This window comes from Hylobates moloch, unplaced genomic scaffold (genome assembly GCF_009828535.3).
Source record: "Hylobates moloch isolate HMO894 unplaced genomic scaffold, HMol_V3 SCAFFOLD_36, whole genome shotgun sequence".
Taxonomy (NCBI): domain Eukaryota; kingdom Metazoa; phylum Chordata; class Mammalia; order Primates; family Hylobatidae; genus Hylobates; species Hylobates moloch.
Genome location: NW_026652311.1, coordinates 2,818,536 through 2,846,312, shown reverse-complemented (window position 1 = coordinate 2,846,312; position 27,777 = coordinate 2,818,536). Strand labels below are relative to the sequence as shown.

The 27,777-nt window shown below is 36.1% G+C and overlaps 1 protein-coding gene across 1 annotated transcript; it reads left to right on the top strand.

The window, feature by feature from the left end:
- The first annotated feature begins 1,616 nt into the window (after nt 1-1,616).
- Nucleotides 1,617-27,777, top strand: LOC116463422 (putative uncharacterized protein SLC66A1L). Its single transcript, XM_032146519.1, has 4 exons — nt 1,617-1,699; nt 20,621-20,750; nt 21,401-21,489; nt 27,723-27,777. Exons 1-4 carry the CDS (start codon nt 1,617-1,619, stop codon nt 27,775-27,777), a joined length of 357 nt encoding a protein of 118 aa, XP_032002410.1.

Genomic DNA, 27,777 nt, shown 5'->3' with positions numbered 1-27,777 from the left:
TGTTCACATTGAAAGATTAGTTATTTATTCCAGTCTTCCCTCTCTAGCTTGTTTTAGTTTTTAATTAGATATAGATGCTTGGAGATTCTTCGTAATTTACTTATTGAATTTCTTAATTTTTTTCCCTGCTGGGTCACTGCCTCCTTTTTGATACTAGATGATATTGAAAGCCCAGTTTTGCTCAGCTCTAACAAATGATTGGGCCACTATGTGTCCTGAGTGGGGCAGGTCTCAAGAGGGATATCCCAACAGTGTGGGAAGGCTGGCTGAGTTTCATGCTCAGAGAAACTTTGGAACATACCTGCTCTAACATGGTGCTGCTCAGCAGCCATTCTTTTGGCTGAGTTACAGAGCAATTTTCAGGGATGGGAGTGGGTGTTCCATCTTCTCCCATTGTTTCTGCCTGTCTTAAGGATATTTCTTCCTTCAGGCACTCATGATGCTTCCTGTGGGTTGAGGCAGGGACAGGCCTCCTACCGGAGAACTTAAGATGGTAGAGAAGCTTGTTGTCAACCTCAGTTTCGCTTTTTCTAGTGTAGAAACCATGAGTCAGGGGGAGTTTTTATGTGTTTGATGCTGGGAAGATTTCAGGGAGAGGTGTTGCAGACATGAAAATCTGATTGTCTTACCATCAGCATGGAGCTTTTTTCATTTCTCTGTGGCCCCAGGAACTGACTAGTACTCACAATTGAGTGCTGGGGTATTATTAGTGATAATCTCAGTGCTGTATATATATTTTTTGGTTTCCTGTAGTAGAGAATGAAGTCAGCTTGCTTCTATGCCACCAGTTTGGAATCCAAGGAACTAATCTTATTGAGTCCCTACTGTTTTCCAAGCACAGTATTGGTTGCTTTACGTATGTTCTCATGTTTACTCTTCACTCATAAATACGGGAATTGATGCTCAGGATTTCACTTAATAAAATCATTTGATAAAAAATGGCAGAGACGAAGTTTTAACTAGATCTATGTCCTATCCCCAAATTAATGCTTTGCCTTCTAAACCTTGTTGCTTTATCATTCACCTCTTTATAGAAATAATTTTCTTATGGCAGTTAAGTATTATTTGGTGCCTTATTAAAAGTAGAACCATGCCCCCCATTAATTCTGCTGAGCCATGTTGATGTTTTATACCAGATCATAAGGAAGGGGCAGAGTGGAGTATGGGAACAAGAGTATTATCTGACTTGGAAGACTTGGGGCCTGCTTTTCCCCTTGTTCTGATACTGAGAAAGAGACTGTTGTATTACTAACATGGGGAAAGCCAACCACAGATATCTCAGATATGGCAGTATGATGGCTTTTCAGGAAAGGAGAGAAATTAACAACACAGAAAAGTTATCTGTAGCAGTTTAACAAATAGCTTTAATGAAGTGAGGAGCAAAAAGTAAACACATATATATATATATATATATATATATATATATATATATATATATATAGTCACTCCTTCAGCAAGTAGGCAAGGTAAGATTTAAAACGATTTTGATTAAATAAGATGAATAGGAGACCAGAGATTCGTACTGGGCCAGTTTACTAAGACACAGAGATCCATGCTTCCCATTTTGAAAATACTGTCTTCCTTACAGAGTCTTCTACATTCTTGCTGTAGAAGCTATGAAAGTTGTAGGAAACTATAGAGTCAACACTGCAAACTCAAGCACTGATAGGTCCAGAGAGCACTTGACCTGTCTTAGAAGGTATGATATTGTGGTTATACACGTTAGTTTTTGTTCATGGTTTCTGCCTCATAACTCCCATAGCCCTTGTTATAATGTTGGGGTGCTTTAGGCCACAGAAGTTGGCTTCAGAAAATAGAATCTCTCTCTGACCTTCTCCTGCTTGCCTTTCACCTGTTTCTTTTTCTCCCCCAGGCAGGCTTTTCAAACTAAAAGTATACTCTATCCCTTACCTTTCTGTCTAGGAGCTGATCGTAAAGAAATTCTTTGACTTATCTTGTCTGATTGTGGGTCATAAGACCCTCATTTCAGAAGGGTTCCTGCTCCATACCTGAAGGAAGGAATGTATACAGAGAGGCCATGAAGAATCTGAACAGGAAAGGCCTTGCTGAGCTTGTCCTTTCAGTCTATTAGTATTAGATTATGCACTTTTTGTCCAGTCACATTTCTATACAGTTGTCAATTATCGCTGTCCAGTGAAGTCTCTGTAAAAGGGTCAAGAGAACAGAGTTTGGAGAACTTCCAGGTAATTGAACACATGGAAGTTCCTGGAGGGTGATGCACCCAAGAAGGCATAGAGGCTCTGTGCTTCTTTCTCCATACCTTGTCCTATGTATATCTTCTATGTGGTGTACATGGGTATCCTTTGCAATATCCTTTATAATAAACGGGTCAACGTAAGTTAAACGTTCCCCTGAGTTCTGTGAGCCACTTTAGCAAATTAGTGGACTCTGAAGAGGAAGTCAGAAGCACATGTAAAGAAACCTGGAGCTTGCAATTGGCATCTGAAAGGAGGGGACAGTCTTGGAAACTGAGCCTTCAACCTGTAGAATCTGACACTATTACCAGGTAGACAGTGTCAGAATTGAACTGAATTAGAGGACACCTAGCTGATGTCTGCACAGAATTGCTTTCTTGCTTGTTTGGTGTCTGGGGACAAACAAACACCACACATTTGGTCACATAATTCTGTGTTGTTGGTGTGACAGCAGAGGAAGGTCAGTTTGTATTTTTTCCACTCAGGGAAGGTGAAGCTCCTTCTCAGCTCCAGCCCATTGCAGTTGTGGAAAAACGACTCCAGTTGCCAGATTTTCCCATTTCTAAGAGAAGCCCACATTTTCTACAGATATTTGGAATTGCCTTGTTTTTAGATATTGACAATAAATTTTTTAAATTTACAACCGAAGCTCAGAAAATTACCCAGTTCCAAGCAATATTTGGCCACAGCCGTCTGGTATTTGCCTGCAAAATAGATCTTAGGAGAGAAGGATGCAAAATTGAAGCTAGTAGCAGAAGAGGTTCAAGAGGAGTAAGGTGTGAACTGGGTGTACTGGCTTGGCAAGGTGGCCTGTGATTCCTGGCCCCACCAGTGCCTGTTTCTGGGTTGTCAGGAAGGACCTTATCTCAGATCCTACTTTCTAAGCTCCTCTCCTACCCAAGGTGGGTCCCAAGGCAGCCCTCCACTGTCTGGCTTTAGATAAGACCCTATAACAACAAGCCAATGGATGACCCTCTCAGACCTATTGTTATCTATATGTGATCTTCAAGGCTGTGGTAGAGAATTTCCTTGTAAATGGAATGCAAAAGCAAGTGGGAAAATTTTCTTTTTTCTGTGTCAGTCAATAGTGACCATTAGCCTTCTCCCCATCCCACAAAATGCCTCTTCCTTGCAAGAACCAGATACTGTAGCCTGGAACCTTGTGTGATGGAGATGAGGCATGTACTGAGGTGCCCTAGAATAAAGAAAAGTGGAAATCTCTCTGGATGAGATCCTTATGCTAGACTGTAGCCCAAGCACTGGCAACACAGACCACAGGAGTAGAAATATTTATGATGCTCGACCTACATTGTCTGTCATTGATGTCTGTGTGCTTGGCAATTTGTACATGGTGATCAGACATCACCAGGTCTCATACCTGTACCCTATTATGAGTTCAAGACTCTCATGAAGTCAGTGAGAAGAATAGAAAGTAGGATGCTGTATGATATTTGAATAGTATAGCACAGAGTATAACATGTTTTTTTGTGTGCTATGAAAATTCTTTATCTGATACTTCTAACTTTGTCTTAATTAATATCTTTCATTCAGTGACTTCTGTTAAGTTTGCTCTTATATGGTCTGAGGAAATTGTGAAAGTGTGTTTTTTAAGCAAGGGAGAGAGTCAGTACAGAATTTCTGGTGAGTACTATTCACCTTTTTGGTGTATGAATGACTTTGATCATCAGTATAATGATTGCGATCTACCAAGATTAGATTTTATTTAGAATTTCTGGGAAAATACTAATGTCATAGCACATCACTGTGGAAGGAGTGCTATAGAAGTTTTTACAGAAACCTGTTTAGCACTTTAAATGCCAGCAGATTTTTTAAGGGTGACCTAAACTATCAACAACCATAACAAAATCTGTTTTGCCACCTTACCATGATGGCTGTGTAATTTGTAGATGAATCCTGGTCGGAAAGCTGGACTGACCTAAATATAAGTATATTCTTTGATGCCTAAATTGCATCTTGAATTTCTAACAACAGGATGGCACATATGAAATATTCGCAAGAGCCTACTAACATGCTTCATAGACTAGCACTTACTGGCTGTGGTGGACTGATATTGCTGTGTGTGATGTGTGAGATGTGTGAGCTTTCTCCTTTTATACTAGCCAACAATTTAGAAGAGTTTAGGAAGATTGAAACTGTCTGAATATTTGTGTCTGAATGAGAGTTTTGGAATAAGACTGGTTTTTTTTAAGAAAAAGATATTTAGTAACATAATTATATCCCAATTCTTGTAACAAATGTCCAAAAGTCAATGGAAATTAATTTTTCTGTCCTCTGTACCCTTCATACCATTTTTTTAGAAAATGACTTTATTAGAGAATGGAAAAACAACAGGGTCAAAACAAAAACAAAAGATAATTCTTTGAAGAATTTAACAAAGTGACAAATCTTTAGCTAAACGAACTAAAAAAAACAGAAGATATAAATAAATAAAATCAGAAATTAAAGTGGGAACATTTCTACTTACCTTACAGAAATAAAAATGATTACAAGGAAATAGTGTGGACAATTGTAGGCCACCAAATTAAATAGGCTGGATGAAATGGACAAATTCCTAAAAACACACAATCTACCAAAACTGACTCAGAAAAAATTAAAATTCTGAACATATCTGTAACAAGTAAAGAGATAGAATCAGTAATCAAAGTTGTTTTCTTTTCAACAAAGCAAGGTCCAGGATTAAATGGCCACACTGATGAATTCTACCAAGCATTTAAAGAGCATTGACATCAGTTCTTTTCAAACTTTTTCCAAAACATAGAAGAGGAGGGAACTAACTCATCCTATGAAACCCAATTTAACCTGATAGCAGAGCCAGACAAAGATAACCACAAGAAAAGAAAACTAGGGATCAATGCCCCCTCTGAATATAGACACAAAAGTCATTAACAAAATACTAGCAATCTGAATTCAACAGCATATTGAAAAGATTGTACACCATGGCCAAGAGGGATTTATTGCAGGAATGCAAGGGTGGGTCAACATAAAATTCAATGTAATTTTACATTGAAAATTAATCAATGTAATACACCATGTTAATAGAACAAAGGAAAAACTCCACATGATCATCTCAATTGATGTTAAAAAATGCATTTGACATAATCCAAAACACTTTCATCATGAAGATACCCAGACAGCTGGAAACACTGGGGAACTTACTTAATATAATGAAGGGAATTTATGAAAAATGCTCAATGGTGAAAGACTGAAAACTTTCCCTCTAAGACCAGAAATAAGACAAGGATATCCAATTTCACCACAACTGTTCAAAATTGTACTGGAAGATCTAGCTAGGTCAATTAGGCAAGAAAAAGAAGTAAAAGGCATCCAAATTGGAAAGAAAGGAAGGCATCCAAACTATCTTTTTTTACAGATGACATGATTCTATGTATATAGAAAATTAAAAAAAAAAACTACTATAGCCAATAAATGGGTTACCAAAATCTCAGGGTACAAAATCAACACCAAAATCAGTGTGTTTCTACACAACAGCAATGAACAATCTGAAAAGGAAATTAGGAAAATAATTCCATTTACAACAGCTTCCAAAAGAATAAAATACCTAGGAATAAATTTAACTATGGAAATAAAAACTTGTACACTGAAAATTACAAAACATTGCTGAAACAAATAAAAGAAGAACTAAATAAATGAAAGGACTATGTTCATGAATTAAAATGCTTAATATTGTTAAGATGCAATACTACCCAAAGTGATCTACAAATTCAATGAAATTCTTACGAATTTTTAACAGCCTTTTTTTAATTTACAGAAATGAGAAAGTTAATCCTCAAAGCCATACAGAATTGCAAGGAGCTCCAAAATGCCAAACAATATTGAAAAAGAAGAATAAAATTGGAGGACTCATAATTTCTGACTTCAAAACTTAACTATAAAGCTACAGTGATAAAAACACTGTAGTACTGGTTTAAAGTAGATATAAAAAAATCAATGGAAATAAACCAATACATATATGGCTAATTGATTTTTGACAAGGGTGCCAAGACTATTCAATAGGAAAAGAATGGTCTCTTCAATAATGTTTCTGGGATAAGTACACATGCACACAGAAAAATGAAATTGGACTCCTACTTTACACCATATACGAAAATTAACTCAAGATGGATCAATGGCCTGCATATAAGTGCAAAACCTTAATAATCTTAGAAGAAAACATTGGGGTTAGTTTTATGGCCTTGGGCTCAATAATGGATTTTTAGATAGGACACCAAAAACTTGAGCAATCAAAGAAAAATGAAATAAATTGACTTTCATAAAAATTAAAATCCTTTGTGTATCAATATTATAAAGAAAATGAAGACAATTCATAAGATAGGAGAAAATATTTGCCAGTCATATATTTCGTAAGGGTCTAGTATCTATATTACATAAAGAACTCTTACAACTCAAAAAGAAAAAGACAGACAGCCCAATTTTTAAATGGCCAAAGGACTTGAATAGATATTTCTCTAAAAGAATATGCAAATGTTCAATAAGCACTTGAAAGGATATTCAAAATCGTTCATCATTAGTCATTAGGGAAATGCAAATCAAAACCACAATAAGATAGCATTTCACATCCACTAGGAAGACTATAATTTTAAAAAATGGAAAGTAGCAAGTGTGGACAAAAATGTGGGGAAACTGGGAACTCTACTATTTGGCTGGTGGGAATGAAAAATGGTTTAGCGACTTTGGAAAACATTTTGATTTTTCCTCATAAAAATAAGTAGGTTTACCATATGACCCAACAATTCCACTCCTGGATATAAATGCCAAAGAATTTAAAATAGGTGTTCAAACAAATCTATGTACATACATGTCCACGGCAACACTATTCACAATAGCCAAAAGGTGGAAACAACCCAAATGCTCAGCAACAGGTGATGGATAAACAAATTGTTGTGTATGCATACAATGGGATATTATTCTGCTATAAAAAAGAATGAAGTGTTGATACATGCTACAATGTGGATGAACCTTATCAGCATTATGCTAAGTGAAAGAAGTGAGACACAAAATGTCCCATAGTATATAACTTTATTTATATGAAATATTCAGAATAAGTAGATCCATAGAGATAGAAAACAGATTGGTGGTTGCCAGGGGCAGTAGGTAAGATGGGGAATGAGGAATTACTACTTAATGGGCATGGAGTTTCTTTTGGGTGGTGAAAATATTTTGGAACTAGATAAAGAATATAGTTGTCCATTGTCATGAATGTACAGGAAACCAGTAAGTTGTACACTTTAAAATGGCTAACTTTACGTTATGTAAATTTTACCTCAATTTTTAAAAATCTATTTAGGAATGATTCTCATGTACTAAAATGCACCCAATTTCAATGCATGTCAATAAATTTTGGTATATATACAATTTCTTTTTTTTGTTATTTATTTATTTTTATTTTATTTTTTATTATTATACTTCAGGTTTTAGGGTACATGTGCACAATGTGCAGGTTTGTTACATATGTATCCATGTGCCATGTTGATTTCCTGCACCCATTAACTCGTCATTTAGCATTAGGTATACCTCCTAATGCTGTCCCTCCCCCCTCCCCCAACCCCACAACAGTCCCCGGAGTATGATGTTCCCCTTCCTGTGTCCATGAGTTCTCATTGTTCAATTCCCACCTATGAGTGAGAACATGCGGTGTTTGGTTTTTTGTCCTTGCAATAGTTTACTGAGAATGATGTTTTCCAGTTTCATCCATGTCCCTACAAAGGACATGAACTCATCATTTTTTATGGCTGCATACTATTCCATGGTGTATATGTGCCACATTTTCTTAATCCAGTCTGTCGTTGTTGGACATTTGGGTTGGTTCCAACTCTTTGCTATTGTGAATAGTGCCGCAATAAACATACGTGTGCATGTGTCTTTATAGCAGCATGATTTATAGTCCTTTGGGTATATACCCAGTAATGGGATGGCTGGGTCAAATGGTATTTTTAGTTCTAGATCCCTGAGGAATCGCCACACTGACTTCCACAATGGTTGAACTAGTTTACAGTCCCACCAACAGTGTAAAAGTGTTCCTATTTCTCCACATCCTCTCCAGCACCTGTTGTTTCCTGATTTTTTAATGATGGCCATTCTAACTGGTGTGAGATGGTATCTCACTGTGGTTTTGATTTGCATTTCTCTGATGGCCAGTGATGATGAGCATTTCTTCATGTGTTTTTTGGCTGCATAGATGTCTTCTTTTGAGAAGTGTCTGTTCATGTCCTTTGCCCACTTTTGGATGGGGTTGTTTGTTTTTTTCTTGTAAATTTGTTTGAGTTCATTGTAGATTCTGGATATTAGCCCTTTGTCAGATGAGTAGGTTGCAAAAATTTTCTCCCATTCTGTAGGTTGCCTGTTCACTCTGATGGTAGTTTCTTTTGCTGTGCAGAAGCTCTTTAATTTAATGAGATCCCATTTGTCAATTTTGGCTTTTGTTGGCATATATACAATTTCATGTAACAACCACCTCAATCAAAATACAGAACCTTTCTATTCACCTGAAAAGTTTATTTGTGCTCCTTTTCAGTCATACTACCATCTTGAACTCCTAGCTGGACAAACACTGGTCTTTTTTTCTCACACCATAGATTAGTTTTTCTTATACAAAAACGTTTATAAATCAAGTATGTGCTTACTATTTGAAGGCTAGCTTCTTTCACAGTATGTGAGATTTGTCCAATTTGTTGATATATCAGTAATTCATTCCTTTTTAATCCTAAACAGATTCTATTGTATGACTAAGACACAATTTTTTTACTCAGCTATCTATTTGTGTTGTTTCCAATTTTTGGCAACTATGAATAAAACTTTGATGAACATCTGTGTACAACTCTGTGGTTGGTATGTTTTTATTTCTTTTGGGTAAATTCCTACAAGTGGAATCGCCAGATCATAAGGGAAGTATATGTATGTTTAGCTTTTTTTTTTTTTTTTTTTGAGACAGAGTCTCATTCTGTTGCCCAGCCAGGCTGGAGTGCAGTGGCATGATCGCAGCTCACTGCAACCTCTACCTCCTGGGTTCAAGAGATTCTTGTGCCTCAGACTCCTGAGTAGCTGGGATTACATGCATGTGCCAACAGCCCAGCTAATTTTTGTAATTTTAATAGAGACAGTGTTTCACCATGTTGGCCAGGCTGGTCTTGAACTTTTGGCTTCAAGTGATCCACCCCACCTTGGCCTCCCAAAGTGCTGGGATTACAGGCATGAGCCACCATGCCCAGCCTACTTTATTTATTTATTTTTTTAAGCCAGGCTTTTTTCTGAGTGCTTGAAACATTTTACAAACTATCAGTTGGGTATGAGTGTCATATGTTCCAAATCCTCACCAAGAGTTGGTATGATCAGTCTTTAATTTTAGACATCATAATAGGTGGGTAGTTGTATCTCATTGTGGTTTTAATTTGCATTTCTGTGATGTTATATGATGTTGTGCTTATTTTCACATTCATTTGCTATCCATATGTCTTCTTTGGTGAAGTATCTGTTCAAATTTTTGGCTCATTTTACAATTTTTTTATTATTGAGTTTTAAGAGCCCTTTATATATTCTGGCTACAAGTTCTTAATTAAATATGGGATTATTCAAATATTTTCTCCCAACTTATGACTTGTATTTTCCCTCTGTTGAAAGTATTTCAAAGAGCAGATGTTCTTAGTTTTAGTGAAGGCCAATTTTTTTTTTTCTTTTACATTGTGCTTTGGTGTCTTACACAAGAAATCTTTGCCTAATTCAGCATTACAAATTTATTATTCTGTGTTTTTTTTCTAGATGTTTCATAGTTTTAGATTTTACGTTTGGCCTGTGAGGTATTTGGAATTAATTTGTGTATAGAGTACGAAGTATGGATGGAAGTTTCTCTGTGTGTAAAGTATCTGGGTTAGTTTTTGTTGTTATTTTTCCTGGCAGCTTTTAAGATTTTTTCTCATTATTATTTTTATTACTGGTTTGTAGCATTGTGATTTTGATATGCCTTGGTATGGTTTTATTTTATTTTACTGCTTGCAGTTTTTTCGTTCTTGAATTTGTGGACTGACATTTGTAATCATGCTATTGTAAGAGATATTAATACTTTAATTTCAATTTTCAATTATTTGTTGCTGGTGTGTAAAAATAAAATTTGATTTTTATATATTGATCTTCTACCCTGCAATACACTAAACTGACTTGTTAGTTCTAGTAGTGTTTTCATAGATTCTGTAAGTTTTCCTTCGGAGAGAAACAAACCCATTGTCTGTGAACAAAGACAGTTTTCATCTTCCTTTACATTCTGTTTGTCTTTAATTTCTTTTTTTGTGTGTTATTGCACTGGCTCCACCCTCTGTTACCATGTTAAATAGAAGTGGTGATACCAGATTTCCTCACCTTGTTCCTGTTGTTACAGGGAGCAGTTTTTTGTATGGGCCTAATTTTGCCTCACTGTTAAGGCAAAACTTTTCTTAATACTCAACCCAATGTGTTGTGAGTTATTAGTTTTTCCAGTCTGAATAGTGAAAACAGGCACTAGTCCTGGCTCTGCTGGAGATCCAGAGAGTTTTCCTTCTAATCTTTTAGGATGTTTTTCCTCTTGATCTTAGGTAGTTCCTTTACATGGATATACTGATAAGTATTTAGTTGATGATTTGAGAGGGATTGTCCAGAGTTCTCTCTTTGTGCAGTTCTATCCTTGCTGGTACTCTATTCTGCAAACTCTAGCTCTGTGGCCTCCCTGAACTCCCAGTTCTTTCTCAGGGCGATCTCCTGACTCATCCTTGCTTTCGGATATTTGTAACACAACCTAAAGACTCTCTCCAGGCAATAAGTTTTGATAATCATAGGATTCATTCACCTCCTTTGTTTGAGGTTTCTCCAGGTTCTCTGTTCTTCATTGCCTGATGTCCAATGCCCCTAAATCATTGTTTCATATATTTTGTCCATTTTGTGATTTCAGGCATGATGGTGAATGTAATCCCAACTTATCACTGTTGAAAGCAGATGTCCCAAATATCTTTTGTTATTTGTTTCTCATTTATTTTTGTTGTAGCTAAAAAACATAATCTGTATTATTGTGATACTTTAAATTTATTGAAATTAGTTTTATGCCCTATCATGTGATTTCTCTTGATGAATGTTCCATTTACTTGAAATGAATGTATCCTCTGAACATTATAATGTGTGTAATGTTCTATAAATGTCAATTAGATCAAGCTGGTTGATAGGTTTTTTTGGTGCCTTCTCTACACTACTGTTTGTTAAGAAGACATCCTTGCTGAGTCAATAAGAAGTTAGCTAACAGCACTGTTTTATCAATCACTGAGAGAGAAGAATTGAAATCCTGAATATAGTACTGGATTTGTCTTATTTCCCCTTTTAATTCTTTCAGTTTTGCTTCATATATTTCAAGTTTCTATATTAGGTGCATAGACATTTAGTATTGCTATGTCTTCTTGAGGAGCTGACTTCTTTATCATTATAAAATGTCTCTTTTTTCTTTAGTAATATTTATTGTCCTGAAGTCTACTTTTTCTGAGTGTTATAGCCAACTTAGTTTTCTTATGATTTGTATTTTATGGTACACTTTTTACAAAATCTTACTTTTAACTTTGTTTTTTACCATGTTTGTATTAGTCCTTTTTCATGTTGCTGATAAAGACATACCCAAGACTGGGAAGAAAAAGAGATTTAATTGTACTTACAGTTCCACATGGCTGGGGAGGCCTCAGAATCATGGTGGGAGGTGAAAGGCACTTCTTACATGGTGGCGGCAAGAGAAAATGAGGAAGATGCAAAAGCAGAAACCCCTGATAAAACCATCAGATCTCACAAGACTTATTCACTACCACAAGAACAGTATGGGGGAAACTACCCCCATGATTCAAATTATCTCTCACTGGGTCCCTCTCACAATATGTGGGAATTTTGGGAGTACAATTCAAGATGAGATTTGGGTGGCACACAGAGCTAAACCATATCATTCCACCCTGGCCCCATCCAAATCTCGTGTCCTCACATTTCAATACCAATCATGCCTTCCCAACAATCTCCCAAAGTCTTAACTCATTTCAGCATTAACCTAAAAGTCCGCAGTTCAAAGTTTCATCTAAAACAAGTCCCCTCCTCCTATGAGCCTGTAAAATCAAAAGCAAGCTAGTTACTTCCTAGATACAATGGGGATACAGGTATTGGGTAAATACAGCTGTTCCAAATGGGAGAAATTGTCCAAAACAAAGTGGTTACAGGGCCCATGTGAGACTGAAATCCAGCGGGATAGACAAATATTAAAGCTCCAAAATGATCTCCTTTGACTCCACATCTCACATCCCGGTCACGCTGATGCAAAAGGTGGGTTCCCATGGTCTTGGGCAGCTCCACCCTTGTGGCTTTGCAGGGTACAGCCTTCCTCCCAGCTGTTTTCACAGGCTGGTGTTGAATGTCTGTGGCTTTTCCAGGCAAACAGTGCAAGTTGTCAGTGGATCTAACATTCTGGGATCTAGAGGATGGTGACCCTTTTCTCACAGCTCCACTAGGCAGTACCCCAATAGGGACTCTGTGTGGGGGCTCTGACCCCACACTTCCCTTCTGCACTGCCCTAGCAGAGTTTCTCCATGAGCATCCTGCCCCTGAAACAAACTTCTGCCTGGGCATCCAGGTGTTTCCATGTTCTGAAATCCACGTGGAGGTTCCCAAACCCCAATTCTTGACTTCTGTGCACTCGCAGGTTCAATACTATGTGGAAGCTGCCAAAGCTTGGGGCTTCCACCCACTGAAGCCACAGCCTGAGCTCTACGTTGGCCCCTTTCAGCCATGGCCGGAGTTCTGGGATGCAGGGCGCCAAGTCCCTAGGCCACACACAACACAGGGACCCTGGCCCTGGCTCACGAAACCATTTTCTCCTAGGCTTCTGGGCCTGTGATGGGAAGTACTGCTGTGAAGACCTCTGACATGCCCTAGAAACATTTTTCCCACTGTCTTGGGGATTAACATTCGGCTTCTCATTACTTATGCAAACTTCTGCAGCTGGCTTGAATTTCTCCTTAGAAAATGGATTTTTCTTTTTTCTTTTCTTTTTTTTTTTCTTTTTTTGAGACCAAGTTTCGCTCTTATTGCCCAGGCTGGAGTTCAGTGGTGGCATGATCTCGGCTCACTCCAACCTCTGCCTCCTGGGTTCAAGGGATTCTCCTGCCTCAGCCTCCTGAGTAGCTGGTATTACAGGCACCCACCACCATGCCACCTGGCTAACTTCTTGAATTTTTAGTAGACACGGGGTTTCATCATGTTGGCCAGGCTGGTCTCAAACTCCTGACCTCAGGTGATCCACTCACCTTGGCCTCCCAAAGTGCAGGGATTACAGGTGTGAGCCACCATGCCCAGCTGGATTTTTCTTTTATATCACATTGTTAGGCTGCACATTTTCTGAACTTTTATGCTTTGCTTCCCTTATAAAACTGAATGCCTTTAACAGCACCTAAGTCACCTCTTGAATGCTTTGCTGCTTAGAAATTTCTTCCTCCGGATACCTTAAATCATCTCTCTCAAGTTAAAAGCTCCACAAATCTCTAGGGCAGGGGCAAAATGCTGCCAGTGTCTTTGCTAAAACATAACAAGAGTCACCTGTGCTCCAGTTCCCAATAAATTCCTCATCTCCATCTGAAACCACCTCAGCCTGGACCTTATTGCCCATTGCACTATCAGCATTTTGGTGAAAACCATTCAACAAGTCTCTAGGATGCTCCAAACTTTCCCACATCTTCCTGTTTTCTTCTGACCCCTCCAAACTGTTCCAATCTCTGCCTGTTACCCAGTTCCAAAGTTGCTTCCACATTTTTGGGTATATTTTCAGCACTGTCCCATTCTACTGGTACCAATTTCCTGTATTAGTCCGATTTCACACTGCTGATGAATACATACCTGAGACTGGGAAGAAAAAGAGGTTTAATTTTACTTACAGTTTCGCATGGCTGGAAAGGCCTCAGAATCATGGTGGGAGGTGAAAGGCACTTCTTACATGGCAGTGACAAGAGAAAATGAGGACGATGCAAAAGTGGAAACCCCTGATAAAACCATCAGATCTCTTGAGACTTATTCACTACTGTGAGAACAGTGTGGGGGAAACCGCCCCCATGATTCAAATTATCTCCCACTGGATCCTTCCCACAGCATGTGGGAATTATGGGAGTACAATTCAACATGAGATTTGGGTGGGGACACAGAGCCAAACCATATCAATTTTCATGTTTTCTTGTAGCTTCTTCAACATATGGAGTATATCTATAACAATTAAATGCATGCTAATTTCAACATCTCTATCATTTTGGTGTCTGTTTCTATTGACTAATTTGTTTTTCTTCACTATTGGACACATTTTCATGCTTCTTTGAATGTCTTCAATATTCAGTTGGATGCTGGACATTATATTCAACAATGTGACAGTCTTTCTTGAAAACTTTTAAGAGTATTGGTGTTTATTTGGGCAAACAGCTACTTTATTTGAAAATAAGTTTGATAATTTTAAGGCTTGTTTTTAAACTGTGTTAGAGTGGGTCTAGCATATCCTCTACAGCTTGTTTACCCTTACTCTGAAGGCACAGTCTTTTTGGGTGCTTTATGAACGTTCCTTATCTTCTAAATAATCTCTTTCCCCTGCCTGTTCAGAACTCAAATGTCTCTTAGTCCTGTGTGAGCTGCAGTAGTTTTTCAGTTAATAGTACCCTGGTAGCTTTTCTCTCCCTGGTAGTTGTTTTTTGCCTGACTTAAAGGAGTTTTGCCCTACTTTGCCTTCCTATTCAGCCAAAGGCACAGGTGACCTATGTACAGATTTCTGGAGTTCTTTTTTGGAGCTTCCTCCTCTTTAGAACTCTGAACTATAATTTCTGTTTCTCACTCTCACAATGTTTTATTTATGTCTTTTTGTTGTAAAAATCACCTCACATAAAATTAGCCCTATTAATACATTTTTAAGTGTATTGTTAACTATATGTGCACTGTTGTACAGCATACCTCTAGAACTTTTCCATCTTGCATTGCTGAAACTCTATATCCATTGCACAGCAATTTTTCACTTCCGCCTCCTCACACCCTTGTAACCACCATTTGATAATTTGCTTCTATGAGTTTAACTAGTTTAGATACCTCATATAAGTAGAATCATGCAGTATTTGTGCCTCTGTGACTGCCTTATTTCACTTGGGATAATGCTCTTTTCCACAAGAGTTTGAGAAGGATTGGCATTAACTTTTTAAATGTTTAATAGAATTCTCCAGTGAATCCTTCTGGTCTTGGGCTTTTCTTTGTTGGCAAGTTTTTGATTACTGATACAAATTCCCTACTCATTTTAGGTACAGGCATGTATTATATTTGATCAAGATTCAGTCTTGGTAGGTTGTATATTTCTAGGAATTTGTGTATTTCTTCTAAGTTAAACAATTTGTTCACATATAATTGTTCATAGTAGTCTTTCATAATCTTTTTTATTTCTGTGACATCAGCTGCAATGTATTTTATTTTTGAGTTTATTTATTTAAGTTTTCTCATTTTTTATAGTCTTGCTAAGTAAGAGTTTGTCAATTTTGTTAATATTTTTAAGAAATCCTTAGTTTTGTTGATTTTTTCTGTTTTTCTATTCTCTTACTTTATTTATTTTTCCCTAATTGTTATTATTTTCATCCTTCTGCTAACTTGGGGCTTTATTTGTTCTTCTTTTTCTAATTTTTTTGAGGTGTAAAGTTAAGCTGTTTATTTGAGATTTTTTTTAATATAGGCATGTACTGCTATAAAATTCTTTCTTGGCACTGATTTTGCTGCATCCCATAAATTTTGGCACGTTGTGTTTCCATTCTCATTTGTCTCAAGGTAATTTCTAATTTCCCTTTGGCTTATTCTTTGACTCAATTGTTATTCAGCAGTATGTTAGTTACCACATATTTGTGAATTTTTCCGTTCTTTCTTCTGCTATTGTATTCTAGTTACATTTCATTGTAGTTGGGAATAATACTTGGTATGATTACAATCTTAAATTTGTTAAGGCTTGCCTGTGATCTGAGGTGATTCATCCTGGAGAATGTTCTGTGTGCTCTTGAAAAGAATATAGATTCTGCTTCTCTCGGGTGGAATGTTCTGTATATGTCTGTTAGGTCCAGTTGGTCTATAGCCTTGTTCAAGTTTTCTGGTCCCTTATTAATCTTTTATCAGGGTTGCTGTATCCATTATTGAAAGTGGGGTTTGAAATCTCTTACTATTATTGCACAAGTGTTTCTCCCTTCAGTTCTGTCAATGTTTGCTTCATATATTTGGATGCTCTGATTTGGGTGCATACAAACTTATAATTGTTCTATTTTCTTAGTTAATCTTTTTGTCATTATATATTGTTCTTCTTTGTGTCTTATGACAGTTTTTGACTTAAATCCTATTTTGTCTGACATAACTATGGCCACATCTGGTCTTTTTCAATTACCATTTAAACAGAATATCTTTTCCCATCCTTTTACTTTCAGTCTATGCGTGTCCTTAAATCTAAAGCTAGTATCCTGTAGAGAGTATATAGTTGAATCTTTTTTCAAAATCCATTCAGCCACTTTATGGCTTATTTGAGGAGGTTAATCCATTTATATTTAAAGTAATTACTGATAGTAAAGTACTTATTATTAACATTATATTAATTATTTTATGTTTATCTTGTAGATTTTTGTCCCTTTTCTCCTATCTTCCTTTGTGTTTCATTGATTTTATTTTTTGAGTGGCACATTTTGATCATTTTCTCTTCTGTATTTTGTATAGATGTTTTTCTTTGTGGTTACCATGGGACTTACATAAACTATCTTATATTTATGACAATCTATTTTATGTTGATAACAACCTTAACATCAATTGCTTACAAATACTGTATTATCGTACTTCTACTACCCCACACACTTTATATTATTGGTTTCCCAAATCACATCTTTTTATATTGTGTGTCTGTCAACATTTTATAGTTATATTTATTTTTCATACTTTTATTTTTTAAATTAAATACCAGAGTTAAATGTTATTTATTCACCGTCATTACAGTATTTCAGTATTCTGCATTTGTCTATATATTTACCTTTTCCCATGAGTATTATACTTCCGTATTCTTCAATGTTGCTTTCTAGCATCCTTTTATTTCAACTTGAAGGACTCTCCTTAGAGTTTCTTGTGAGTCAGGTCTAATGGTGATGAATTCTTTCAGCTTTGGTTTATCTGGGAAAGTCTTTATTTCTCCTTCATTTCTGAAGGACACTTTGTCAGATAGAATATTTTTAGTTGGAAGTTTTAACCTTTTAGTACTTTGAATATATCATCCCACCTCCTTCTGGCCTGCAAGGTTTCTGCTGAGGAATCCACTGATAGTCTCATGGGGGCTCCCTTGGACATGACTCTTTTCTCTTGCTGCTTTCAAAACTCATTCTTTGAATTTGACAATTATATTATACTGTGTCTCATTGTGATCTTTTAAAAAATTTTAATTTGTATTTTTTTTACTTAATTGATGTACATAATTGATGTATATGTTTATGGGGTACATGAGATACTTTGATACAGGCATGCAATAACTAATAATCACATCATAAAAAATGAGGTATACTCAAGCATTTATCATTTATGTTATAAACAATCCAATTATACTCTTTTAGTTATTACAAAGTGTACAATTAAATTATTGTTGACTATAGCCACCCTGTTGTACTATCAAATACTAGGTCTTATTCATTCTGTGGGTTGGCTCTTCACTTTTCTTTATAATGTTCTCTGATGCACAAAAGTTTCTAAATTTTGATGAAGTCAATTTATATTCTCTTTTGTTGCTTGTGCTTTTGGGGTCATATCTAAGAATCTGTTGCCAAATCCAAGCTCATACATATTTATCCCTATGTTTTCTAGATTTTATGGAGTTATATAGATTCTCAAATTTAAGCTTTTTATCTATTTTGAGTTAATTTTTGTATGTGGTGTGAGGTAAGAGTTCAACTTCATTCTTTTACACGTAGTTATCCAGTTGTCCCACTGCTATTTGTCGAAAAAAGTATTCTTTCCTTATTGAATGGTCTTGGCTCCCTTGTCAAAATCAATTGACCATGGATGCATGATTTTATTTTTGGATGCTCCATTCTATTCTATTTATCTGTATGTCTTTTCTAATGCCATTACCACACTGTTTTGATTACTGTCTTTGTCATACATTTTGAAATTATAAAGTATTAGTTCTCTAACTTTATTCTCTTTATTCACAATTGTTTAGACTATTTGGTATTCTTTGCAATTCCATATGAATTTTAGGATCAACTTGTGCAGTTTTGTACAAGAGGCAGTTGGAATTTTGATAAGAACTGCATTAAATCTGTAGATTACTTTGGGTAGTTTTGCCATCTTAACTATATTAAGTCTCCCAATCCATGAATATGGAATGTCTTCCTATTTATTTAAGTTTTCTTTAATTTCTTTCAACAATGTTTTCTAAGAAAAAATATTACACAATTTTTTTTACATTTAATTTTTACAGATTTGAAAACAACTTGTAGCCAGCTTCAGTATGAATCAAAGCATTATTTTAAAAGGAAAGATTCCTTCTGACATTAAATTGCATTTTCCAAGAACCAGCAACATCAGCCATCCAGACTTTTAATTATGGAATCACAGGTGCAACTGCGTATCTCCTCAGTAGAGGACAGGAAGATTTGTGTGACTGGGACTTTATGGATTTGGCATCTCCTGCAAGATGTATGTCCAATTCCTGGAAATACTGGAGCATGATTATAGAATTGGTTTCTATTGTCTGTTTTCTGTTTGTTGCTTTCTCGTAAGTTGAGAATCTTGGATTTCAAGTCTATAGTGTAACACTCTTGTTCATAATTTCTTATTTTAAAAAAAAGTTTAAATATTTTTATATTAAGTATTTTTTTCAAATTGGGCTTGCTATTGAACAAATGTTCTCTTTGTATTGTATATTTTGAAGGTGCTAAAAAGCATCACTCTAAAACATTTTGGAATATAACAAAGATGGTCAATACATTATACTGACTACTTTTTTCTCAGTTAAGATATACAAATCTTTTATATTTAGTAATCAGAAAGGCAATAAAGCATATGTACCTTACCTCTTCACCATCCTATGTTGATTTCCTTTCCAATATGTTCTTTGATAGAGTAAAAATTTAAATAGTCTTTGGTGGGATATTGTGTTATCCTATTCTTTTCTTGTGGGCATGGGGATAATTTTCAAAAAAAAAATCCAAGCAGTTTAGTCCTACAGGCGAAGGTTTTCCATTCTTGCTAAGTTTGTTTACAACTAGAAGTCAGATACCAACTATATCTACCCTAGAAAAAAAATCTCAAGCAAAAGAGAGCTGCCTCAAAGGAATTTGTAAAATATGTGTGCCTAGATAGGTCATCTGTTTATAAAATGCTGGGAAAAGGTAGAGAATACAGTCAGTCCTCAGATGCTTTGGAAATCTGAAACATAACAAAGTCTTTTGAAAATCACATTGGTATATATACCACCGCTTAATGGAGGAATAACTCGGCATTGATGTGAGTGGGATTATGGTCTCAGATATGAATTCTGGAAATATTAACTTTTAGGTAGTATATGTGGTAGTGAAAGATTATAAACTTGGAGTCAGGAGCTTTAGGCTGATTCCCAGTTCTACCACTGGTGGCTTATGGTCATCATTTAGCCTCAAGTGGGGCCACCCAATTCAAACCTTGGTCAACTTCCTGCAATAAACACTTCTGGTTTAAAAAGTTAATCTTACTTTATGGATATGGAAAGTGAGATTCTGAGAGATTAAGTAATTGTCTGATGTCCCACAGGTGATAAGCCATGTCTTCAGGTCTTTTGGATCCCAGGACCCAAGATTTTTAAAAACATTTCCGCATAAGTGGTGACATCGTAGGGAGCCAAATAGATTTTCACATTAATTTCTCTGTTTGTCCACCTGTCCACCTGCAATGTGGGCAACTTGATTAGAAGTAAATTTAAAAGAAAAAATAGATACTGGCTGAAAATGTAATCACCGATAAACACTATTCTTATGTTTTAGTGATATATCTAGTCTCTCTAATTACATGGCTTAATATCTTCCCCCACTATGAGGCCAAGAAAGAACAAACACATACTTAGGACATATATATAAATTCTAGTAGAAAAGATAAAAGGCAGATATAAGAGGCATTAATGTTTTAGTATTGTCACTGAGCTTCTTTTAGGTTTTAGATATGTTTGCTGTATGCTATGAATGAAGATGAGTTAAAAAGAGTCCTAGAGGCTTAAATGGAAGTGAATGAGATGTCTTATTGCTGTACATCATCGGTTTGTTTTTATCTGGTGTTGAGTTGGCTCATTAAGTTCTGTGCTCCAAGTGTTTATTTGTCTATTGCCACTCCAGTCAGCTCTTTGTAGCCTACAGAAGTGGAAGAGTGGATGAAGCAGTCTGTCTGGGTTTTCTGCTTTGCTGGATAGGTGGAGACCTGACAAATTTCAAAGGTTGCTACCTGACTAACCAACTTCCTATTCAGGTAAAACTTTCTCCAGATTTATCTTCAAAAGAGTGAAGGTTCTGGTTTATGTGTGCATGGAGGGCTTCATGTGTAGAGTTGAAAAATTTAGCAAACAAAATACAGGATACCCGGTAAAATTTGGATTTCAGATAAACAACAAATAATTTTTTAGTATAGACCTGCTCTAAATATTGCATAAGTGTTCTGTATCTGACAACCCTCTCAATGTGGCAATTTTTTTTTTATAGTAGAATAGAGGCCTGTCTGTTTTCAGATATATTTTTAAAGTCTACGTCCAGTTTTAATTCCTTTTCTTCATACAGTTTTAATATTTTCTTGCCTCAAGGTAGCTGAACATGATATGTTGCCATTAGGGGATTCTTATTCTTTTCTATACTAAGGTTGAACAATAATCCACTGATGCTGACACATAGTCTACAATGAGAGTCATGATTAAAAATATAGTCAGTGGCTATAGGCAAATATTTCTACAGTAGTAGTCAAATGAAAAAAATAAAGTGGATTATTTGTAAGCTTTTAGAATACTTTGTTAATGTATTTAATCATGTAAATGGCTTAGTCAACTTCATACACTATAATATATATATTGGATAATGGTGGCCTTGGATTTTATGTTTATGGATGTCCATCCTTATCTACCACTCCAGATTTTTACAGCCATCTTCTACATGAACATGGATATAATCATACTCTCACAATTCATGTACTACAGGTTAAAGAATCAGAAGAACAAAATGTAAGATTGGTAATAGTTCATTCCAATACTTCTATTTGTAATAGAACATTTTCTCATTTAAAAACCAATAGAGCATTTTTGAGTTATTTTTAATGAGTAAGGCATATTTTGATAAGACATAACATTTCTCTCAACCACCCAAGTGAGTCCTTTGAGAATTTTTAGATGTGGCATATTTAGATTCCATGTTATTACCTTTGTTTTTCAATTGGTCTGTGTCATTGGACACATTAACACATCTGTGTTATTGGAAAATAAACAGAAATGATTAGTCAGAAAAAGGAAAGAGAGATTGGCAGGAATAGTCAAATGCTTTTAGAGGTTTCTGCAGGTGGTAAGCAGTACCACTTTTCTCTTGTGGCTAATCTAAAAACATATCCTCCACAAGATGGTAGCCACAGGTAGTTTTTAAGTGCTTACCATCTGTCAGTCCTGTTGTAACTTATTTAATCTTCATATCGCCCATTGGGACAGACACTATTTTAATGTTCAGAGGCTGGCGCAGAATAGGCCTGAAATATAGATTTGCTGAATAACTGAATACTATTATTTTTATTTTTGCTTTGATTGCTGTGTTTTTAAATGACTGTTTCTTCACGTGTGTATTTATAAGCCAGCCCAACAATGAAATTTACTTTTATCTATGTACCTATGAGAGTGGCTCCATTTTTCTCCTTGGGATGGGTGGAGCATATTTTTTCTACTGCCCCCTGGTGGTTGTAACTATTGCAAGGGTGGGAACAGCTACTCAAATCTGCAAATCAAATAAAAATCCTACTGGATACTAGAGTGAGGAAGGCAGGAAGATGACCCCCAGTTGCGTACCAGGCATGGTGAAAGACCTTTTATATGTGCTCCTTGAACTCGCTTATTTTCCATGGCAAACTCCTTTATACAATTGAGGAAATTGAGGCATCAACAAACTGGACTGAGGTCGCATAGCCAGCTGGTAGAGGGATTAGATTTCAAAATCAACCTAAGGTGATATGAGGTATGTATCAAGCTGATTTACAGTGTAATTGGTATCATGTGAATCATAAGCTCTATAAGAACAGGGACTGTCTCAGTCTTCTTCCAGACTGAGTACATAGCCGACATTCGGCAAATAGTGGTGGAATGAATGAATTGTAAAATATATGGAAATCTCCAGTAAAGCATTTGGTACTTAAAGGGCACCCAATCAGTTCCCTCCCCTGTGTCACCCCCTACCCACACCAAACCTACTTTAAGTGTATTAAATAAATAATGGCACCAAGAACTAAAATAAAGGAACCATTTGGTAAAAGGTCACTAAGATAAGGGATATATATATATAGTCACCACCGTAACTAGTTTAATCTATCTGGAACTAATCCTGAATTTCTGTGGCAAACAGTCTAAAACAGTATGACAGTCCAGCTTTCTTCAATTTACTCCCTCAGGGCTAAATTGAGCAACTCACACAGTTTATGAGGTTTCTGGAACAGAGTTTTGCTTAGCTGCAATATCTTCTGTGGGCAAAGTAGACTGAATTTGGAATGCTGTTAAACTTAGGGTCAATGCAGAGTTCAAAAAAAATTAAGTTTCACCAAGGAACATGTGCTCAATGGGCTATCCAACCTGGAATGTTGAGGGATAAAGTGAATCCTTCAAATACAAAATGTGTCTGAAGGTAATTTTTTATTGAAGTCTATTGTCTTAACATGTGGTTGTAATATATGAGAAGCCATGAGCCCTACCTTTGCAGTTATAACTCTACAAATGTTTTAAAATAAATGCTTCATCAGTTTTTATGTTAAACAAGTGGGAATGATTTAGCCAGAATGTTGCAGTCAGATATCTGTGTGTCTGATGTCTGCTGATGCTAACCCTAGTACAGATGCAACATAACTAAGAAATTAAAAACAGAATATAGAGGTTAAAGCTGCATGGACCTACCCTGCCCCTATTAACCCATGGTAGATGATTGTCTGGTTTATAAGGAAACATGTTTTCTACTTAAACATAGGTTTTTGTATGTTTGTTAGCTTGTGGTTTTTGATTTTGTCTTTCACTTTTACTAAAATTCTGCATCCCAGTATTTCCTAGCTTCCTGAATAAGAGGGTTCAATTTGACCCCACTCCTGGAAGTTCTCAAGCTTTTATCATTAACTGATAGAGTAAGAACATAGCCAGCCACTGCCCATGGAGAATGAGTCACTCTGCTCTGTATAGTTAAAAGTTATGGATCAGGTGCTTTTTGATTTTTTCCTCAGAGAGCTTTCCAAAATGTACCCTTGACCTGGCACTGCTGATTTAAGCTTTGAGTCATCTAGATGCAGATTTAGGAGATAAGATCCATAAGATGTAATGATTTAATTTACAGTCTCTTGGAGTAGGGGCGTAAATTATTTAGTTTTGCATTCTTGGTTGCTAAGAATGTAGGCATTTAGTAAGAGTTTGTCGATTAAATGACTGCTCTTCCATATCTCTGGAAACCTGCTTGGCATGTTCCAGTGGTGCCTGGGTTTTTTCATAGTCTCTTTGCTTTTTATCTGTCTTAAGCTCAGGGCTTTTTGCTTCCTCTCTCCTTCTCTCAGAGGCCTGAATCACACTCCCTGTTGCTGCCTTTAATTTCTGTTGGCTACTGTTGCCACTGACACCACTTTTAATCTCCTCTGATCCTATTCTGTGCTATCGTCCTACTTCATTTCTGCAGTGTTCTTCTTTCTTGTCTGCTGTTCCCTCCCAAGGCCTGTCAGCACTAGGATGGATGCATTGAGCTTGTAAATGTGTAGCTGTGCAATTAAAGTAGCACTTTCCTTTCCTACAATTGATCCAGCCAATCACAACCGTCCATCAGGTGCTTTCTGTGGTTATCCTATTCTCAGATGCACTTAGTGATTTTGAGTTCTAACTCAACAGCATATTTTTTTCTGGATGACGCTTGTTGTGTAACCATTCTGAAAACTCAAGTGGTCTGGAGATTAAATACCAGATAAGTGGTATTTAGCTGCAGTAAATATGTGTGCCATTGGACATCATTTTGGAAGCTTGTGGCAGTTGTTCACCATTGCCCTCGTTGTTTTTAAGGACTAGGGGGTAGAAGCCCGCAGAATTTATGTGTGACTTGGGTGCCAGTGTGCATTACGCTGTCAGTGGCAATACCAAGTCTATTTTTGATGAAGAATCAACATGAGACTTCAACAGAAGCAAAAAAGGTAATCTTTATTTGAAAAGCCCATCAACTCTTTGTTTTAGATCCATTTTTTGGTCACTTTAGAAATATTTTTGCAGAATTTTTTGTTGTTGTTAATTTTATAACCTACACAAAAATATTGTAGAAGTGCTGTGGTTAGTCCAGGAAGTATTTTATTTCAAAAATGAAATGACAGAATGCCAGGGCTCAATCCCCACTCCTCTCCATGTTCTCCCAATAAAAAATAAAAGAAAGAATTTTTATTAACTTTTAGAAAAACTTCTAAGAAACTTCATTCCTTTGGGATTTCGCAGGTAGTGTGCTTTAATGTATTAGAATTGACTGGGGCTCAGTAAGATCCTGAAAATCCAGAAAGCACCTTCTTTCCTTTTGGGATGCAGGCTGATGGGCAGAAAGGCTTGACCCAGACTGAGGAGACCAATTCTTCTGGTGAACCTGCCCACTTGGCCCATCTACAGGCAGGTACTCAGAGAAAGAGTTCTGTGGGGTTGAACCAGAAATCCAGATGGAAACCCCATAGATACACTTACGCTGAAGTTATTTTTTCCAAATCTTAATTGCCATTATTCAAAACAACTTAGCATATCCACATGCATGAATAAATGATGTTATTACTTGATTAGGGAATACCACTCATCCTAGAAAGATGATTAATACTCATTGGCCTCCAAAATAACAAGGCTACAGAGAATAAATACTTCCACCATAGTTTTGTCCAATGACCCTCCATTTCCCTTAAAATATTTAGATTCTAATGTATGTTTAGATTGATCCATAAAACTATCACTCTTTTTATGTTACTGCTTTTAGGATGCAGTTGGCATAGTTGAAATGTTAGGCTTTATTTGTGGCTATGTATTTTGTGTATTCTACTTGGGATCTTGATTTCCCCAACTATATAGAAATGTAAGTACATTATTTGCTCTGTTTGTTCTGATGAATCAAAAGTGTTTCTTATGACTTTGTGTCTACCTTTGGAAGAGATCTTGGAATTCTGAGTAGTGCTTTTGGGACCAACAATATGGAAGTCAAAGTCACAAGAATCGATTCTTGATCAATTTTTTGTTTGTTTGTTAAGCTCCTTCAAGTTTAGGCAGCAGAATTTAGATCAGTTGGAATTGTTGTCTAAATCTGTTTTCCTGGGTTTGCATATTAATGGCAGTGTAATGAAGTCAGAATAAATTATACAAAGCATTTGGCATGGATGTTTGTGGTTGTGTTCAACTTGTGAAAAAGTCATGATTCCCTTGCACTTTGCAACTAATATACTTCATTGTGGCAACCTAGAAGGGACCCAACGTGTACATGTGTACTTTATCTCTCTGAATTTTCAACCACCCATGGTTTATTTGAATTTCCAATAGTGTATTCTTTTATTTACCACAGGTCCTGGAAACTAAAAACTCTAACTGAATTTCTGAATGTGTAATGGGAGTAAAAGAGTAATTTTCTCTAATTCATTCATTTGAGTTTCCATCTGGTCAAAATAGTCTCACATGTTTGTCAATATTTTGAAATGAAGTATTGCAAAAGGTAACATGTAGAAGAATAAGTAATCCAGTCATTAACAAGGGAGTACACTACAGACATCGAATAAAGAAGCTTCATGCAAGCAGTACTTTTTTCAGGGGAGAATATTATAGTCTCTCCCTTAGAATTGCCTTAAAAATGTGCCCAAGAGGCAGCTTCACAGTAGATTAGCATTTACTAACTCCCAATCTAGTACTGAGCTGCATGATTAAAAGGATACTAATTGTTATCATTATCACATGGATAATATTTTAAATGTTTAAATCTTAGTACTTTTGAATCTTAAGAGAAATGGATAAGGGAAAAAAATTATAGAATTAACTATAAATATTTAATATGTCTGTACATCAAATATAGGTATAAAACCAAAACATACAAAATAGATAGGAAGCACATATGGCAAAGAACAAAATGTTACTAAGAATTTCCATAAACCAAAAGGAAAAAACAGTCCTATATAAAAATTTACATAGGACTCAAAAATGGATAATTAAAAAAAGAAGAAATGGCAGTGGCTCATGCCTGTAATCCTAGCATTTTGGGAGGCCGAGGCAGGTGGATTGCCTGAGCTCAGGAGTTCAAGACCAGCCTGGGCAACGCAGTGAAACCCTAACTCTATTAAAATACAAAAAAAAAAAAAATTAGGCGGGCATGGCGGCGTGTGCCTGTAGTCCCAGCTACTTGGCAGGCTGAGGCAGGAGAATTGATTGAATCCGCGAGGTGGGGGTGGCAGTGAGCTGAGATTGTGCCACTGCACTCCAACATGGGCAACAGAGCAAGACTTTCTCTCTTAAAAAAAAAAAAAAAAAGAAAAATAACAAACATGAAAGTTAATTTAACTTCTCTAAGAATTAAATAAATGTGAAATAAAATAACAACTTTTTCGTCTATAAATTAGCAAATATAAAGAAAATATAGGAATCACAGCTGATATGAATAGAGTTTGTTTGCACATACATACACTGCTGAGTAGATGTTTCAAAGTCTTTCGGGAAGACATTTTGACAGTTTGTGTCAACACCCTTAAAAGTATGAATTTCACATCTAGATATCAATTCTATGGAAATTACCAGAAAGATGGAAAAATATGTATGTACTGAGGAATTTGTAAAAATGCCATCTATAAGATTCGGGACAACTCAAATGCTGAATACAGTGGAATATTCTGAAGCAATTTAAAAATGTTGATAAATAATTTTTAATGACATGCAAAAATTATAATATATAATACGGGAGAAAAGGATATAACAAAATATTATGTATACTGTGTATAGTCATGTACCTTGCATAAAAAGAAAGAAATGAATCAGAATATTTTCTGAGTATTGAGATTATGAGTGGTATTATTTTAGCCTTCATGTTTTCCACATCTTCCAACATTTGTGCAAGAAACTTTTTTTTTTTTTACAATCAGAAGATATTTATGATAATGAAATACAATTTAAAACTTGGGTGATTTGTGAAGCTGTGTATTGTATAGTGAAGAGAAAATAACAACTACTGTCATCCTTGCTTCTGTTGTTAGTTCTGAAGAAGATCTACTGAAGGAACTTCATTTCTGCTGTTTGCCTTGGCCATGA